The sequence below is a fragment of the Cyanidioschyzon merolae genome, chromosome 10 (genome assembly GCF_000091205.1).
Source record: "Cyanidioschyzon merolae strain 10D DNA, chromosome 10, complete genome".
Taxonomy (NCBI): Eukaryota; Rhodophyta; class Bangiophyceae; order Cyanidiales; family Cyanidiaceae; genus Cyanidioschyzon; species Cyanidioschyzon merolae.
This window is the reverse complement of record NC_010136.1, coordinates 797,841-812,903: the sequence shown is the minus strand read 5'-3', so window position 1 is coordinate 812,903 and position 15,063 is coordinate 797,841. Positions and strand designations below refer to the sequence as shown.

General features: G+C 52.5%; 4 protein-coding genes across 4 annotated transcripts, besides 1 other annotated feature; 2 read left to right on the top strand and 2 right to left on the bottom strand.

Moving 5' to 3' along the window:
- Positions 1–55: 55 nt before the first annotated feature.
- On the bottom strand, positions 56–817 carry CYME_CMJ309C (hypothetical protein; the record flags this gene model as incomplete). Its single annotated transcript, XM_005534949.1, has 1 exon — positions 56–817. The coding sequence occupies one exon, from the start codon at positions 815–817 to the stop codon at positions 56–58; it is 762 nt and encodes a 253-aa protein (XP_005535006.1).
- A 2,121-nt stretch (positions 818–2,938) lies between these two features.
- Positions 2,939–3,985, top strand: CYME_CMJ308C (retroelement, alive; the record flags this gene model as incomplete). The annotated part of the gene is made up of 1 exon (XM_005534948.1): positions 2,939–3,985. One exon carries the CDS (start codon positions 2,939–2,941, stop codon positions 3,983–3,985), a length of 1,047 nt encoding a protein of 348 aa, XP_005535005.1.
- Positions 3,986–5,981: 1,996 nt separating this feature from the next.
- Positions 5,982–8,155: a sequence feature (repetitive element).
- Positions 8,156–8,376: 221 nt separating this feature from the next.
- CYME_CMJ306C (similar to ribonuclease PH) lies at positions 8,377–9,825 on the top strand (the record flags this gene model as incomplete). The annotated part of the gene is made up of 1 exon (XM_005534947.1): positions 8,377–9,825. The coding sequence occupies one exon, from the start codon at positions 8,377–8,379 to the stop codon at positions 9,823–9,825; it is 1,449 nt and encodes a 482-aa protein (XP_005535004.1).
- A 3,182-nt stretch (positions 9,826–13,007) lies between these two features.
- On the bottom strand, positions 13,008–14,441 carry CYME_CMJ305C (phosphoglycerate kinase; the record flags this gene model as incomplete). Its single annotated transcript, XM_005534946.1, has 1 exon — positions 13,008–14,441. One exon carries the CDS (start codon positions 14,439–14,441, stop codon positions 13,008–13,010), a length of 1,434 nt encoding a protein of 477 aa, XP_005535003.1.
- Positions 14,442–15,063: the final 622 nt, after the last annotated feature.

Genomic DNA, 15,063 nt, shown 5'->3' with positions numbered 1-15,063 from the left:
TCCGGGGCCACCGCCTCCGGGGCCACCGCCTCCGGGACCCCCGGCACCATCCGAACTACCAGGGGTACCTGAACTGCCAGGACCACCAGGACCGCCAGGACCGCCAGGTCGAAAAGCAGCTGCCTAGAGTCTTGCTTACTCCCGAAGCTTCCTTTACCAGTCTCCTTCTTTCGGGAGAGCATGGTTCCACAACCTGCCTGGCAGGCTGGCATGAATAAGTACCTTCATGAGATCCCAGTTCGTCCGCGGCTGTTTCCGCAGGACTTTCACTCCGCTCGATTTCCGCGGCAGGCGATAACACGTTGAACCCCTGTCCATCGGGTAAAATACAATATTTCCCGTTTTCTACGTTAACGGGAATGCTGTTGCCTTTCAGCGAGCCGTGGACACAGTCCATTCTTTTCCAGTGCGTTGGAACGTTCGAGAAACGCAACACTTCCCCGTGTCCCGCTACTCTCTTCCCCGGTAGTTGAGACCATCGTTCGAGTTCGGTGGATGGGCTAACGCATACTCCTGAAATGCCGCAGCTGTCAGATTCCCCGTCGACGCTCACCAGTTCTCTGTCCGTCACACGGAAGCGAGCGCAAGTTTCCCTATGGAAAACGACACTTCGCCATCTCCGCGCCCAAGAACCCTCTATGCGCCTGAACGGAGAACAATCATCCCATAGCTCATGGCGAGCAGCGGAACGTTTTATAGCCTCAGCTTCACCGTCCCTCACGGTTGTTATTAAAAGCGTCTGCGAAAGTCTCGCAAGAAGGAACAGCACAAGCCCGAGAGCAAAAATATTCCATAATCGTTGCATATTCGGTCGCATTATTTGCCTATTAAGTGAAATATAAAATCACATAAGTGCGTTTCCTAGCTGTAGAAGACAGCGAGTGACTTCTATTCTCCAGTAGCGTCCAAAGTGACGAGACAACCAAAAGCCGCTTTCGTCCACTGCACAAGCAGAAAGCGCTCCGCACTCCCAAACACAACACGCCAGGAAAACGCTGGATCTTGACCTGTCCCTCCAAAAAGAGAGCAGACTGGTCCGAATAGACGAGGTTCCCTCCGTGAAAACTCTAACGCCCTGTCTAAACTGGATTGAAGCAGGAAAACGCCAAGGTCTGGAGAAGGCGTCAGTGAATAAACCGTCGCCGTCGTAACTTGGTATCCTTTCGATCGGTTGCATACCTGATTTACGCCACGTATTACGCATCGATGGTCGTCTGTTGATTTCGCGGGGCCGCTCGAGGGAACTGCTCCTGCGTCCCCGTTCGCGGGGTCTGGGTGCCGACATCCCCGGGGCGGTACCCGCACCGGCCCGGCGACACGTCCCCATCCGACGGGAACAGGCGTCGCGTATGCCCTACGTTTCGAATCGAATGGTGCAACGACGCGGAGGCGGTTCAATCCGCAACCAATGAAACGCCGCCATGATCGCACGGCGGTGGTGTATGGAACGTTCTTCGTAACCAAAAAAGAGAAATCGTCGTGCGGAAAAAAACAAAAAAAAAACAACAAAACAAACTAGTCGCAAACTATTTATTAAAGAACAACTATCTTAAAGACCCACACACCACGCCCGCCTTAAAGGTCTAGTTTTTCCGGAGAAGCTCTGAAAGTGGGTTAACGCGGGGTGCTTGGGCGACGGCGAAGGAAGCCCACGCCAGGGACCTTGACCGCGCAACGAACGGAGGGGCGGCGGCAGTAGCACCAGAAAATGTTGACGAAAATCCTGATTAGTCATCCGCCCCTCCCGAATCAACGCTGCAGGTTCGGGCGCAAATCTTGGATCGATCCTCGGACTCGGGCTCAGTTTTATCTCCTACCTTGGGTACCTACCTCAACTTTGGGAACAATTTCGGCGGATACTTTGGAAGACGGCTGGCAGTATGTTTGCGGTCGAAGCTGGAATAAGCGGCTTGCCCGCCTATGTGTTTGGGGAGCGGATACGTAGCCGCTGAAAGGGTGGTTTGCAGACTGTTCCCAATTGTTGAGGGGAGGTTAAAGCGTCGGGCAATATAAAGGTCGCATTTGAATCGACCTTGACTAGCGTACATCTGATTCTACGCTAGCGCTGCGGCAGACACTCAGTGAACGACTGGAATGTAGGAGGCGCTGGTGGCATGTGCTCTCACACACTCCGTGGAGGGTGCATCTCAATCGACAACGTATCTCTCGAGTACCGCAGCGTTACTCCTATTCCCTTATGCGCTACGACTCGATAGGTTTCGCATCATGGAATATTTGTGGGATCGCCTCGGTATTGAACTACGAGATATCGAATTACCAGTACAGTAATGAAGAACTGATACAAGTCGAGGACTGTACAAAAGGAAAAGAGACCCAACCAGACACGGAGAAGGAGACACAGAAACCTCATGATCCACCTAGATGCAAAGTAACCAGAGAATGTAGCTCAGGAAAGAGCCCGATGAAGAAGCAAACCAGCAAGAGAAAAACAGAAGAATAGAAAGAAGAACTCCCGAACGAGCCCACAGGCGGGGGCTCCAGCGAGCCCATCACAAGTCGTCCCCGAAAGAGCACCCCAGCAGGAACTCAAGAAAGCCGTCGCCAAACCAAGTCACCTACTCACAGCGCTGAAGATCCGAAAAGCCGTGCATACAAATCTTTAGACCAATTGGCACGCGAGTTTGTAGATGGGAATCAGAAGATTGCCGGAGAGCTGGGACTGCTTGCACCAGAACGCAACAGTTGCAAACCTCAGTGCCTGAAACGACGTACCAATACCCGGATTGACGAGCGCCACCGACTCTATCAGATCGTCAACCACACCGCCATACGCGTCAACGCCGGAGACAAGGAAGCGAAGGCAGTCCTAACGGCGCTACAGGCGCAACATGAAGAAGCTATCAAAAGAAAGAAGAAACTTTCCAGAGAAGACAAACGAGAGGATCGAAACCGCGAAATCGCCTCCCTGGCGAAATCTATGCTAGAGAGCACCAACGAAGATGAGACCTGGCGCTACATTCGACCGAGACTGGACCCACCAAAAAAGTGCCTGGGGCTCACACCAATCGTTTATGAGGAAGCGCTGAGGACGGAGCGTGCCTCAGTGAATGAGGCCTGGACGGACCACGGCACAGAGCTGCATGAAGAAGCAACTGGGCACTGCCAAGACCCAATCTATTGGCACCAGTATGCCGCAGAACTACCGCGCCTCGAATCGGTACCGGAATGGAACGACCCAATCTTCTGGCCTGAATCTGTCCGGACCCTCTTAAGGTCATGCAACCGCAAAACACCTGGCATCGACGGTATCCCTGCGGAGTGGATGAAACTGGTGACCCCAAAAGACGGGACAACAGGGACACCATCAATACCAGATGAATCTGACACAAGCTTAGGCAAACGCCTTGTGGAGCTCATCCAACGCATGTTCGAAGAGGCGTACATCCCGGATGTATGGAGGACTGCTGAGGTCGTACCGATCCTCAAAAAGGACTCCCACACAGACATGAACAACTACCGCTCTATGCGCCTCATCCCGTCAATCATGAAGCTACTTTGCGCCATTCCCACGAACCGGATCCAGAGAGGCCTCCAGGAACGCAAGTTCTTCGCCCCAGAACAGGCTGGATTCCGGAGCCACGAGGAGTGCATGAGCCATGTCCTGACCCTAACTGAAGTGGTGCAACGTCGCTCCATTAGCGGCCAACAACCAACTTACGTATGCTTCATTGACTTTCAAAAGGCCTTTGACACGGTCCCGCACGAGGCTCCATTTCTGAAGATGGAACGCGCCGGAGTCTCCGGAAAGTGCTTAGCGTTCTTCCGTGCGCTCTATGCAGACTCATGGATGCGCATCCGACTGGGCGACAGCTCAAGAACCCCTTCCAGAAGAATCCGCCGTGGACTGCGGCAGGGCGAGCGCGCATCCCCGCTCCTTTTCAACATCTTCATCAACGATCTGCTGAACAACTGCAGACAATACGGGCTTGAGGTGCCGTGGATAGACTGTGGAGATGCCCGATGAGGAGCCCTCACATAGGAACCGCCTCGCAGGCCGTCTAGTTGCGGACGATGTCGTGCTGTTGGCACCCGCCCCTGAAACGCTTGCGGCTAGCATGCAACAAGTCAGCGACTGGGCCGATCGCTGGGAGATGAGCATAGGAGCATCGAAGTGCGGCGTCATGGTCATCCATGGAGACTCGCAGAGCATTCGCAATCGCTCGTGGCGGTTGCAGAATCCGGAAATCCCGATCGTGGAAAAATATCGCTACCTGGGGGTCGGTCTCACGCCGACGCTCGACGAAAAGGCACACGTCGACGAGATGATCGCCAAGATGCATAGAGGTACAGCGATCGCACGCTCATTCCCATCCGACCCCTCTATCCGCATAGCAATTCGTACGAGGGCACTAAGGATGTGTATCACCCAGCCTGCGACCTGGGGTGCTGAGTGGTGCGGCATGAAGCACACAAATGCCTCGCGTCCGCAGACAGCCGCCAACGGGGCAATGAGACTCGTTGTTGTTGGATGCTCAATGCAGAGCAGGGCAACCACCGCGCTGGCACTCGGACTTGAACTCCAAATACTCTCAATAGAAGCGATAGCAGCAGGCTGCCGGGCATGTATACGGGCCAAAGGGCCCGCCACGCGCACCTCTTTGAGTCGGATTTTCATGCAGACCCGAACGCACCGCAAGAACACTTGGATGAAATCGACGCAGATTGGGCTGAAGCGCCTCTTAGGAGACAACACGCTCCCCAATCGATCCCCAGGAATGTACAAGGCTCCCGCCGCCTCAAGCGAACGGTCCAAACAACAATATGGGAACGTAGACACGGAACCAGTCGCGCCAGTAACGCCGGCTTGACTCTATACCGGAACTACAACCTAGCATACACATGCAAGTACTGGTGGGAGGTGCTGGAATTTCCGGGGCTTGCTCGAGGTACCCAGTGGCTCGCGAAAATCCGCGTTGGTGGCTTCTGGCTACCAGCACGGGCTCTAAGCCGTATAGGGACACTGGAATCGCACTGGGAGTCACACTGTTCCTGCTGCGGAAACGATAACCCGGAGACGCTGACATATTTAGGCTTACAGTGCCCGCGCTCGAAGCAGGAGCGCAGCGAGCTCCTTGCAGGACAGCAGCAGCTGAGCATCACCGTGATAGCCGAGGGCCGGACACTCACTTTGAGAGCAGCACTGGCAACTGATGGTCCGCTAACGGAGCCTCAGCGCTCATTAGTGGCGAACAAACTCACGTGCTACCTTCTAGGCGGAAGGTCCAGCGGATCGGATGCGCACACGGGCCCAGTGCTCTCTGCGCCTACCTTCTGTATGGGTGTCAAACACAAACCCGCATTGCCAACCGACGACAACGCATTCCATGCATGATCTCGAAAGAGAGAGGCGGCTCCCACGATATATCCTAACAGTCAAGTTTCTCCAGCGTGTCGAGCAGCGAAGACAAGCCTGCATCCGCAGACTGTCCGAGCACACACTGACAACGAGACCCGATTCTACGTCGGGTGAAGCGCACCTTGAGCCGACGCCCTTTGTGGTATAGAAAAGCCGTTCTGTCTCCATGATGCATCTGTACCAAAGGTAAAGACGCTATTGCGGACAATTAGGACAGGTTCTGGGCACACGATAGGACGTATGAGATGACCAGAATATCCGAGATGAAGTATAGGTAATGTGACGTGGAGGTACGGGGGTTGATGGATACCCCACCGCGCACTGTAAAAAAATAACGCAAAAAGTAAGAAAAGAAAAATGCGCACAATCGGAGAACGCTGGCCCAAGTAAACGCGTTGTTAATGAAAAACATGCCGCCGTTAAAGGGAAACGTGATCTTGATATCTAGCATGTAGCTCTAATGTCAAAGTTGTATTTTTGTTAACTTCATAGGCATGTATAGTTTTCAGTTCGATTGTGTTTCAACCCTCAAGTGAAAATATTCGATTGTTTTTCTCAGTATATAACAGAAGCGTTCACGGAGGGCTGATTTATAAAAACTTAAAAAGGAAGTTATGAAAAAGCAAGTCGGCGATCCTGACGCCCCAGTGTCGCTGGCTGCCAGAAAAGAAAAAAAACAGTACCGAGTTCAGAAGAACAGCATAAGAAGAAAACGCAAAAAGGGGATATTCCAAGTCGATGGCCGCAAGAACTACAACCGTACAACGAGATGCTGGTGAAAACCTTTCTTCTTAAACATATCAAGGATCCTTACAGGGAACACTAGCGAAACGCTATCGAAAAACGTATCGACTCGTACTCCAAGAGTATTGTCAAGGCCTCGTCAGGACTGATGCATTTGGCGAGGGAGATGTATCGCGAAGTGACGCACATGGAAACGGTCGAGGTTCCCGGACGGCGTTTTCGATGCGACGTTTATTCGTCAGCTGATGCTTGGTACAGAGTAAGCGCGGGGGAAAATGAGCCAGTGCATGCCCTCCACGAAAACTTGGCGGAATTCCGCCTCGAGAGTAATCGATAAAGCGGTGACCGGGGTATTTACATATACGGGGCGATAAAGTATACCGCGAACCTGAAGAACAATTTGACAGTGAACCTCGAACGTTACATGATACGCGCCTTGTTTGCACTCTACCCGGGCATCTGTCCCAAAGGAATATCAGCGATTATCAATGGCATCACGAACGATCGCAAGCGTGAAGATGACGTCGAATTTGTCGACAAGAAGGCGTCAAACCAGAGCACGAATAAGGTCTCCGTCATCCGTGCGGATATACAAGAGCACCGTGCAGTCATGGGGCTGCCGAATCCAACAGACAAGATATCAGCGTTGAAAAAGATAAGGGAAGATACTATCGCCTCATCCTATGTTATTTCGTGTTTCTGGACCGAGAACTCGAACGCAAGGCAGAAATGAAGCTGAGTGGGGAAAACTGAAGACTGGGACAGACGGAAGGCTTTCCTGATGGGTAAGCGCTTCTACATCGTTCCGATGTGCACCATCAAGTCACATTTTGTGAGTATCGACTCCGCAGTCCTTCATGGCATCATGAAGGAGATCAGTCCGGAGTTCGATGTTAGCAGGGAGGAATTCTACGGTGAAAACCGGGAGACGTTCTGGAAGAATATCTTCGATTTCAAACGTCTGAGGGTGAGCAAACAAAAGGTACTCACTGGGATGATCGATACCGATGGAGTAGCCTTGTGTATACACTATCGGCGGTTGAAGAGAGATCGTCCAGTCCCGCCCTCGGCTGCGCCCGTGACGAACCATGAATGTGAGAAGGAGGCGGATCCTGCGGCACAGGAGGTGCAGGATAACGACTTTCGTTGGCGCGGCGAAGAATGCAGAAAAGAAGGAGGCGGGTCCTGTGACCCCGAAAGTGCAAGATAACGACTTTGTCGTCGGCGCGGTCCCTGGGAATACGAATATCATAACCATCGCTGCTCCCAAGCGTGCGGATGATGGTACTGACGGCAACTTACCTCAGAAAGACATGCGTCTTTTGAGGTTCTCGAGAGCGAGATACTGTCTAGAATCGGATATAATGAATGCAAGGAAGACAAATGAGAGGTGGAATGCAGGAATGAAGGATCACCTCGAAGCTATGAGGGAGATCACGAGCTGAGGAGCGGACTTTACTGCTTTTCGGAAATTCATGGAAGTTCGCGTTGCCCATTGGGACGCACTGTGGAAGGAGTATACCATGCCCCGGTGGGCTCGTCTGCGTATGAGTCTATACGGAGAGAGGCAGCGGGCATTTGCGAACGTTTTCAATCAGATGAGCGCCTTGAAGGAGGATAAAAAAAGTCAGAGGCTCGTAGTAGCATACGGAGCAGGGCGCTGGAAGACCCAAAAAGGAACTACGCCAGCTCCAACGACGAGTGCGTATAAGGAGTGCGCAAGGCGCTTTGTAACAATACCTGTAGGTGAGTTTCGAACGTCGTATACACACCATGAGCTGGGGTGTCTACTTCAGAGAGTGGAGGTAGGAATGTGCATGAGGAGCCCTGAGGATAAAAAAATACGGACCGCTGACGGAGGAGCAGATGGAAAGGATGGCGAAAGTTCGAGGATTGCTTGCATTGGTGAGTACCAACAATGGCGAGAAACGTATGGAGTTTGTGAACCGAGATTTTAACACCGCCATCAATATCAGGAGATGCGCGGTGATGGAGAAAAAACCTCCACAGCTGACAAGAGAGAATTTTAAGGGACAACCGCTCAAAGTGGAATTATATGAGAAAAGGTTGGAAGCCGTAGTAGGTGGCCGGTCCAAGAAAACTGAGAGGTCTCTGCACATCAGTTGGAGACTTCTTGTCTAGAGCACTGGTCGCCAATACAGTACACGTTCGACGTCGTTCGAGTTCAGAACGGCGTTGTTGGCGCGTTGCGTGGGGTGCCGCGGAGGAGCGTTTCGAGCTCTGCGTAAGACGCTATGAAACCCCAAGATCTACTGAGTCTTGATGGACTGCGTGTTGACGGACGGAAACCAGATGAAGTAAGGAGCATTTCTGCACAGCTTGGGGTGGTTCCGGGCGCCGACGGGAGTGTTCTCGTAGAACAAGGACAAACCCGGGTGCTTGTAGCTGTCTACGGCCCCTATGAAACAAAAAAAGGAGCTTTGAGTATACCAAGCACCCGAGCACTGATCAATGACGCACTTCGCACTGCGGTTTCCGAGTATCAAGCGCCAGTCGTCCCGGAGACACACGCCGCTAGGCCAGCCCAAGCGGTTGCAGGTGCAGTTTTCGCCGAATCGGACGACTCCAGCATCGACTCCGATATGGAGACGGCTCTCAACATTGACACGGTGGAGTCGGATCACTCTGATTCAGCTATCAGTAACGCTCCAGGCAACGAATCGCCCGCAACTGCTCTCAAGCTGCTACCACCAGCAACAGCACACGGCCGGGTGCACTGCGAGTACAGCACAGCGTCCTTCGCTGGGGCAGCGAGCTCGGTGCGAACCCTGCGTGCCTACAGGCGTCGACAACAGAACAGGTATGCGGGCACAGCCATCATGCGAACCAGTACAATGGATAGTCACGATGAAAAGAATGGAGCTCTCCGAATAGGTCGCACAGAGGCGGCTCCACACGAAGCGCAGACGGAGCGGTCTTTCCGGTTGCCAGGCATTGTCGCGAGCAGCAAATTCCGCCAAAAGTCCCGCGAAGCAGCAGAGCATATTCGCGAGGTGTTCGAACCCGCTATACTGGTAGGAAGCGATGCCAATAGCGCAGGGTCCTCTCGGTACATGCCATCGCATGCTCAGGTCGACATATTCGTCCAAGTACTCCAGAGCGATGGCAGCGAATTTGCCGTTGCCGTGAACGCTGTGAGCCTAGCGCTGCTACATGCCGCTGTACCGCTTCGTGATCTTATTGTCGCGTGCAGCGCAGTTGCACTCCCGACCGAGGAGCTAGGCTCCGGAGCCCGACGCTTTGTCGCGGCGGCGGATCCCTCCAACTGGGAGCTGCAGCAGGCCCGCATTTGGCAGGCAGCCTTTGGAGCTGTCGTACCGGAGGTCACAGTCGCAGTGCTTGCTGGCGAGTCATTCCAACCCGTTCCACAGCGGATCGTTGATTTTCGAGATCCGCACGCTGGCTCCAGTTTGGAGCACGGTGTGCAGCTACTTTGGGTGGATTATCGAAATATGGCTCTGGATGACGGCAGCACTAAGGGGCTTGATTGTCGGGCGTACAGTGTGGAGCAGGTTAAACAGCTTTTGGATCTGGCCTGCGGCACAGGTTGTGCTGAAACCTACCGATGGATACGCGAGGCCGCTCTTCACCAAACATACGACCAGGTTTTGCGGTACGAGTGGAGTAGCGCTCGTTTACAACTGCCTGTCAGAGAAGCGCAGAATCCGAGGTCGGATTGTTGAACGAGATCTCCGTAACTCTTGTAAAAAGCTACCCAATTGAAAAACGCTTTTTCATTGGTCGCGGCATTGAGAAAAATCCCTTCGTTTTGCGGGAAGCGCCCAATGGCTTCGTAAACGAGGAATGGGCGGAGTTTTTGTGGACAACGCACGACGTGATGGGCGACACTGTTTGGAGCACTGACGGATCCAGGCGGCTAGCACTTCTCGCTCCTTCTTTCTGTGGAAGTCTTCTACGACAGAAGTACTTGTTTCCAGGATACAGCTGAAACCAGCTGCTTCTGCGCATCAGACAAAATAATCCAACTGGAACCTGAGGGCTTGTGTGCAGTAACCACGACTGATGCACGCCGCAATGCCTCTGTTCGTCGATGCCCGATGCTCGGAGCACTGATTTCTGGAATATCCAAGTCTGTGAGGCTTTTTTGTTTTCGTTTGTTTCTGTCGCAGAAATTGAACAGAAGGAATGTGTATCATAAACGCGATAGAGGATGCAGAAAGACCCAATGTAGTCACAACTAGCCCGCCAACAAACGACCTTACAAGAGCGAGTCAGTTACTATGTAGTCAGCATCTGGATGGACAGGCCTTCTCGTGGTCAATATCCCGAACCGCATTCAACCAAAACATAATTCATAAAACACTATCTGCACCACTTCCTCTTCGTCAATATGTTCCGCTCCATGCGAATTCAATGAAAAATATACCAAAAATCTCCGGAATTTGATGTTTCCGTATCGATGATGGGACCGGCAGTAAAGCGACGCGGAAGAACTAAGGAAAACCAAAGCCTCTATGCGGGACCGTCGCGCGTTGGACAACATACTATCGCGTTTTTAACAAAACGCGAATCTTCATCACATCAGGGCCATGTGTGCATCGCAAAGGATACGTTTGTATTCAAGAAAAATGGTAGAAATGTACATTGATGCCAAAAAGATAAGCAGACCGCTGTTCGTAAAGAAAACGTGGGCGAGCATTCAGACAACACCAGCTCTAGCGGCAATCCTATAGTGCGTTCGTCTGCAAAACGCTGACCGATCGTAATCATTCGTTATCTCATTCTTCAATGAAGCAGTCTTCGCGGCTTCTTTTCCACAAAATTTTCTGTCCTGCTGTCAGACGAATTCGCACTTTGTTGCTCAAAAGCCTTCAACAAGAATGCAGCTGAAACGTGTGTTGAGCTGCGCATCATGCCATCCATTTGCCCCGGGCTGATTCCAGTCAGAGGCGTCCTCCTTGTTGTCCGATGCAATGCTTACGCACACAGATACATAAAAGAATCGTTCGCATCTGCGACGCTGAAGCGCGCACATTCGTCCTTCGACTAGTCGTTCTGTGATGTCACAAGTAGTGAACTGCTGCGTTGCTCCTCTTCTGTTGCGCGGGAGCGAACCGAAGGGCACCTCTCTGTCCATCAGCGAGCTCGCAGCGCAACAGATAGCCAAACTTTATCGAAGAACTAATAGCAACGTAGGCAGAAAACGTCAGCTTTAATGGCATCGTAGAGCCTGTACCTCTAAATCACGCGAAAACGAATATGGAGCATCGCGACTACATACATGATACTCCACCAAGTAACGGAGGAGCGGAAGAACCCACCAGCCTAAGATGGGGATAATTGTTTCAAAAAGAGGCGAGGACACACAAAGAGCGCAAAGAGTTGGAATGGAAAAATCGGTCTGAAATCCTTGGCAAGGTCTCCGTCTGAAAACGTATCAATCGCGGGAATCCTCTCAAACATGAGAAGCGGGGCACTGGCAGGGATCGCGTTCCCTCTTACTCGAGGGATGCCCCCCAAGCATATTTCGCTGTAACGTCCCTCAACAAGCAAATGCTCGTAGGCGTTTCGGACACACGGCTGCCAGCTGTCCACAATTCTCCGGAACAGTTCCGATCCAGTTTTTCTTGAGACAACGGAAATGATGCTCGAGACAGGCTTTCAATACATCCTTACTTTCCCACGGCTCGACGTCTTCGACAGTCGAATATGATGGATACCAGGCGCCATACGAACACGTGAGGTGGCAGCTTCGGGACCCAGCTCGATGCAATGAGTACCACATCGAGCAGGACGTTGTGCTTTGTACGCCTCAATCAGAAAGAACACGAGCATCCAAATGGTTCAAGCGAAGGCTTTTTGCGGGAGGAAATGAGTGAGCGCTGGAGTCGGAGATGAACCAGGTTATGTGGCAGAATGTAACGCGCACTTTCTTACTTGTTCATTGGGTTGGAAAGTAGCGTCGTTTCGTGCTAGTCTAGGACGCCGAACGAGCTGCGGTGCCCAAATGCAGCAACCCTGCCTCCTCGACGCTAACGAGAAAAAGTGCTGGAATCGATTCGATACGAATCCCATCGATATGTCAGGATGGCAAAAACACATCAATAGCACACTTGTGCGCTGAAAGTGTTCGATGAAAACAGCGTGGCACAGAACCGGATGTATCGGATGGTGTGCAGTATGCTGAGCTATCGTCAAATGGTGAGACAATCGAAAACGTAGAGTGTACCATGATGAGATTCCACCCGCAACGGTGCGCACGAGCACTTCGTGTTCCTTGAGTTCAACGCCGCGATTAACATGCGGAAGCGTTTTGTGCTCGTGGAGCGTCCAAGAACTTTCTATTGAGCGATGTTTCGGGAAAATCGTTTCGTATTCCATGAGGGCATTGTGGGCAAATTCTGAAGACTTTCGATGAAAGAAATCAGCGATTATGAAGGAGGGTACGGGATTACAACCAAGCGCAAGACACTGATATGGTACGTTTCAGCAATCCAGCGAGGCCAGAGCACCGTTTATGGACAAAGTGTACGATTCCGCTGGGCAATTTGGGAACAACCACGGTATTCCAATGTGCAGTAAGACATTCTATAGTGCATTTGCGGCTTATGCATGTTTTCGGTTGAGGAGAGCCGGTGATGCACGCGGTTGACGAACGACGCGCCCGTTTGCTCCTGTCCCTGCTGATTGGTCAGACACTAACTTGGATACTGGTGTGACGGTGCATTTGCTCATCAAGTCGTTTATGCGCCAAACGAACCAACATCCAAATGATGCAGAAAATCCTGTCGCTGTGCTCGAGACAATCCTGAGATTCCGGTGCAACCAGACGTGCTCTGCTGGAAACTCTCGTGACTCGACATGATTCCCCGCATCGAGCGAGATCGTCCCAAACAAAGACCAATCACGCCCTCTGGAGCGCCGCTACACCTGGCAATACCCGCCCCTCGATTAACTCCAACGCAGCGCCACCACCGGTTGAGATATGCGATACCTTGTCCGCCTTACCTGATTGCTCCATAGCGGCAACAGAATCGCCACCTCCCACAATCGTGATGCAGCCGTTCTGAGTGATCTCCGCGAGAGTCTCCGCAATGGCAAAGGTGCCCTTGGCAAAGTTCGGCATCTCGAAAACGCCCAGGGGCCCGTTCCAAAGAACAGTCTTCATCGTGCGAAGCTTCTCCTGGATCATTCTTGTCGTCTCTGGCCCGTTATCAAGACCCATCCATCCGTCCGGAATCTCCTCCACTGGTACGACCTTTGTATTCGCATCATTGGCGAACTTATCGGCGACGACAACATCGAGGGGTAGGAGGAGCTCGATTCCCCGCTTGCGCGCTTCTTCCTCGATGACTCGTGCCAACTCAATTTTGTCTTCCTCAACAAGCGAGCTACCAGTCTTCAGACCGCGCGCGCGGAGAAACGTAAATACCATGCCTCCTCCGATGATGATTGTATCGCATTTTTGAAGAAGTTTCTCCAAAACAGCGATTTTCGTGCTGACCTTGGAGCCTCCAACGATAGCGGCAAATGGACGCTTCGGGCTCTCAATTGCGTTCGACAAATAATCCAGCTCTTTTTCGAGGAGGAATCCCGCCACTGCGGGTTTGAGAAAAGCGGTAACGCCCTCTGTGGACGCGTGCGCCCGGTGCGCCGTTCCGAACGCATCATTCACGTAGAGGTCCGCATTCGCCGCTAGCTTGCGCGCAAAATCGGGGTCGTTCTTTTCTTCCTCAGGGTAAAAACGGACGTTCTCCAGAAGAACAACATCTCCAGGGGACATAGCCGCTACTTCGGTCGCCACTGCGTCCCCGATACAATCCTTTGCCATGCGAACCTTCTTTCCCAAGAGTTCCGAGAGACGTTCCGCCACTGGCGCCAAGGAATATTTGTCCTCAAAGCCGCCCTTGGGTCGCCCGAGGTGCGAAACGACGATCACCTTTGCTCCTTTGTCTGCGAGGTACTTGATCGTCGGGACGGACGCCCGAATCCGCGTGTCGTCTGTGATTCGCTTTCCATCAAGGGGCACGTTCAAATCAGAACGAACAAACACTCTTTTTCCGCGGATTTCAGCGTCCTGCAAATCACGAATAGAACGGACCCGCATAGCAACGTCACTTGTTTGAACACAAACAGGAGCGCGTGCGCGCGTAGCTGCGCTTTCGCGAACACCGGAGCGCCCACGCCCTTGCGAACTTCGCGGCCGCGTCGAGAGCGCAGCCTGCCCTAGCCAGGTAGACGCCGCAAAGCTCGGGTTTTTCGGAAGACCACGGCAAATTTGTCCTTTTAATGGGCTAACTGCGGCCTTCGTTGCAGAATTAATAACGAACGCTATCATTGTTTCCGTGAAACAGTGTCCTCGTACTTGCTCGCTTGTAAAATGGTTCAAAGCAGAAATTACAGCAGCACGCTCGTATAGGACGAAAGGCGCCGCTTATTGCCCCGGGAAGGACGTGCGCTCGCGCCGTCGCATTCTGTGGCTGAGATTGCCGCCTGCCTGATTGCCTGCACGCCTGCCGGCATCGATGAGTCCTTTTTCACGGACAACGCGTTTACTTGGGCCAGCGTTCTCCGATTGTGCGCATTTTTCTTTTCTTACTTTTTGCGTTATTTTTTTACAGTGCGCGGTGGGGTATCCATCAACCCCCGTACCTCCACGTCAAATTACCTATCCTTCATCTCGGATATTCTGGTCATCTCATACGTCCTATCGTGTGCCCAGAACCTGTCCTAATTGTCCGCAATAGCGTCTTTACCTTTGGTACAGATGCATCATGGAGACAGAACGGCTTTTCTATACCCCAGAGGGCGTCGGCTCAAGGTGCGCTTCACCCGACGTAGAATCGGGTCTCGTCGTCAGTGTGTGCTCGGACAGTCTGCGGATGCAGGCTTGTCTTCGCTGCTCGACACGCTGGAGAAACTTGACTGTTAGGATATATCGTGGGAGCCGCCTCTCTCTT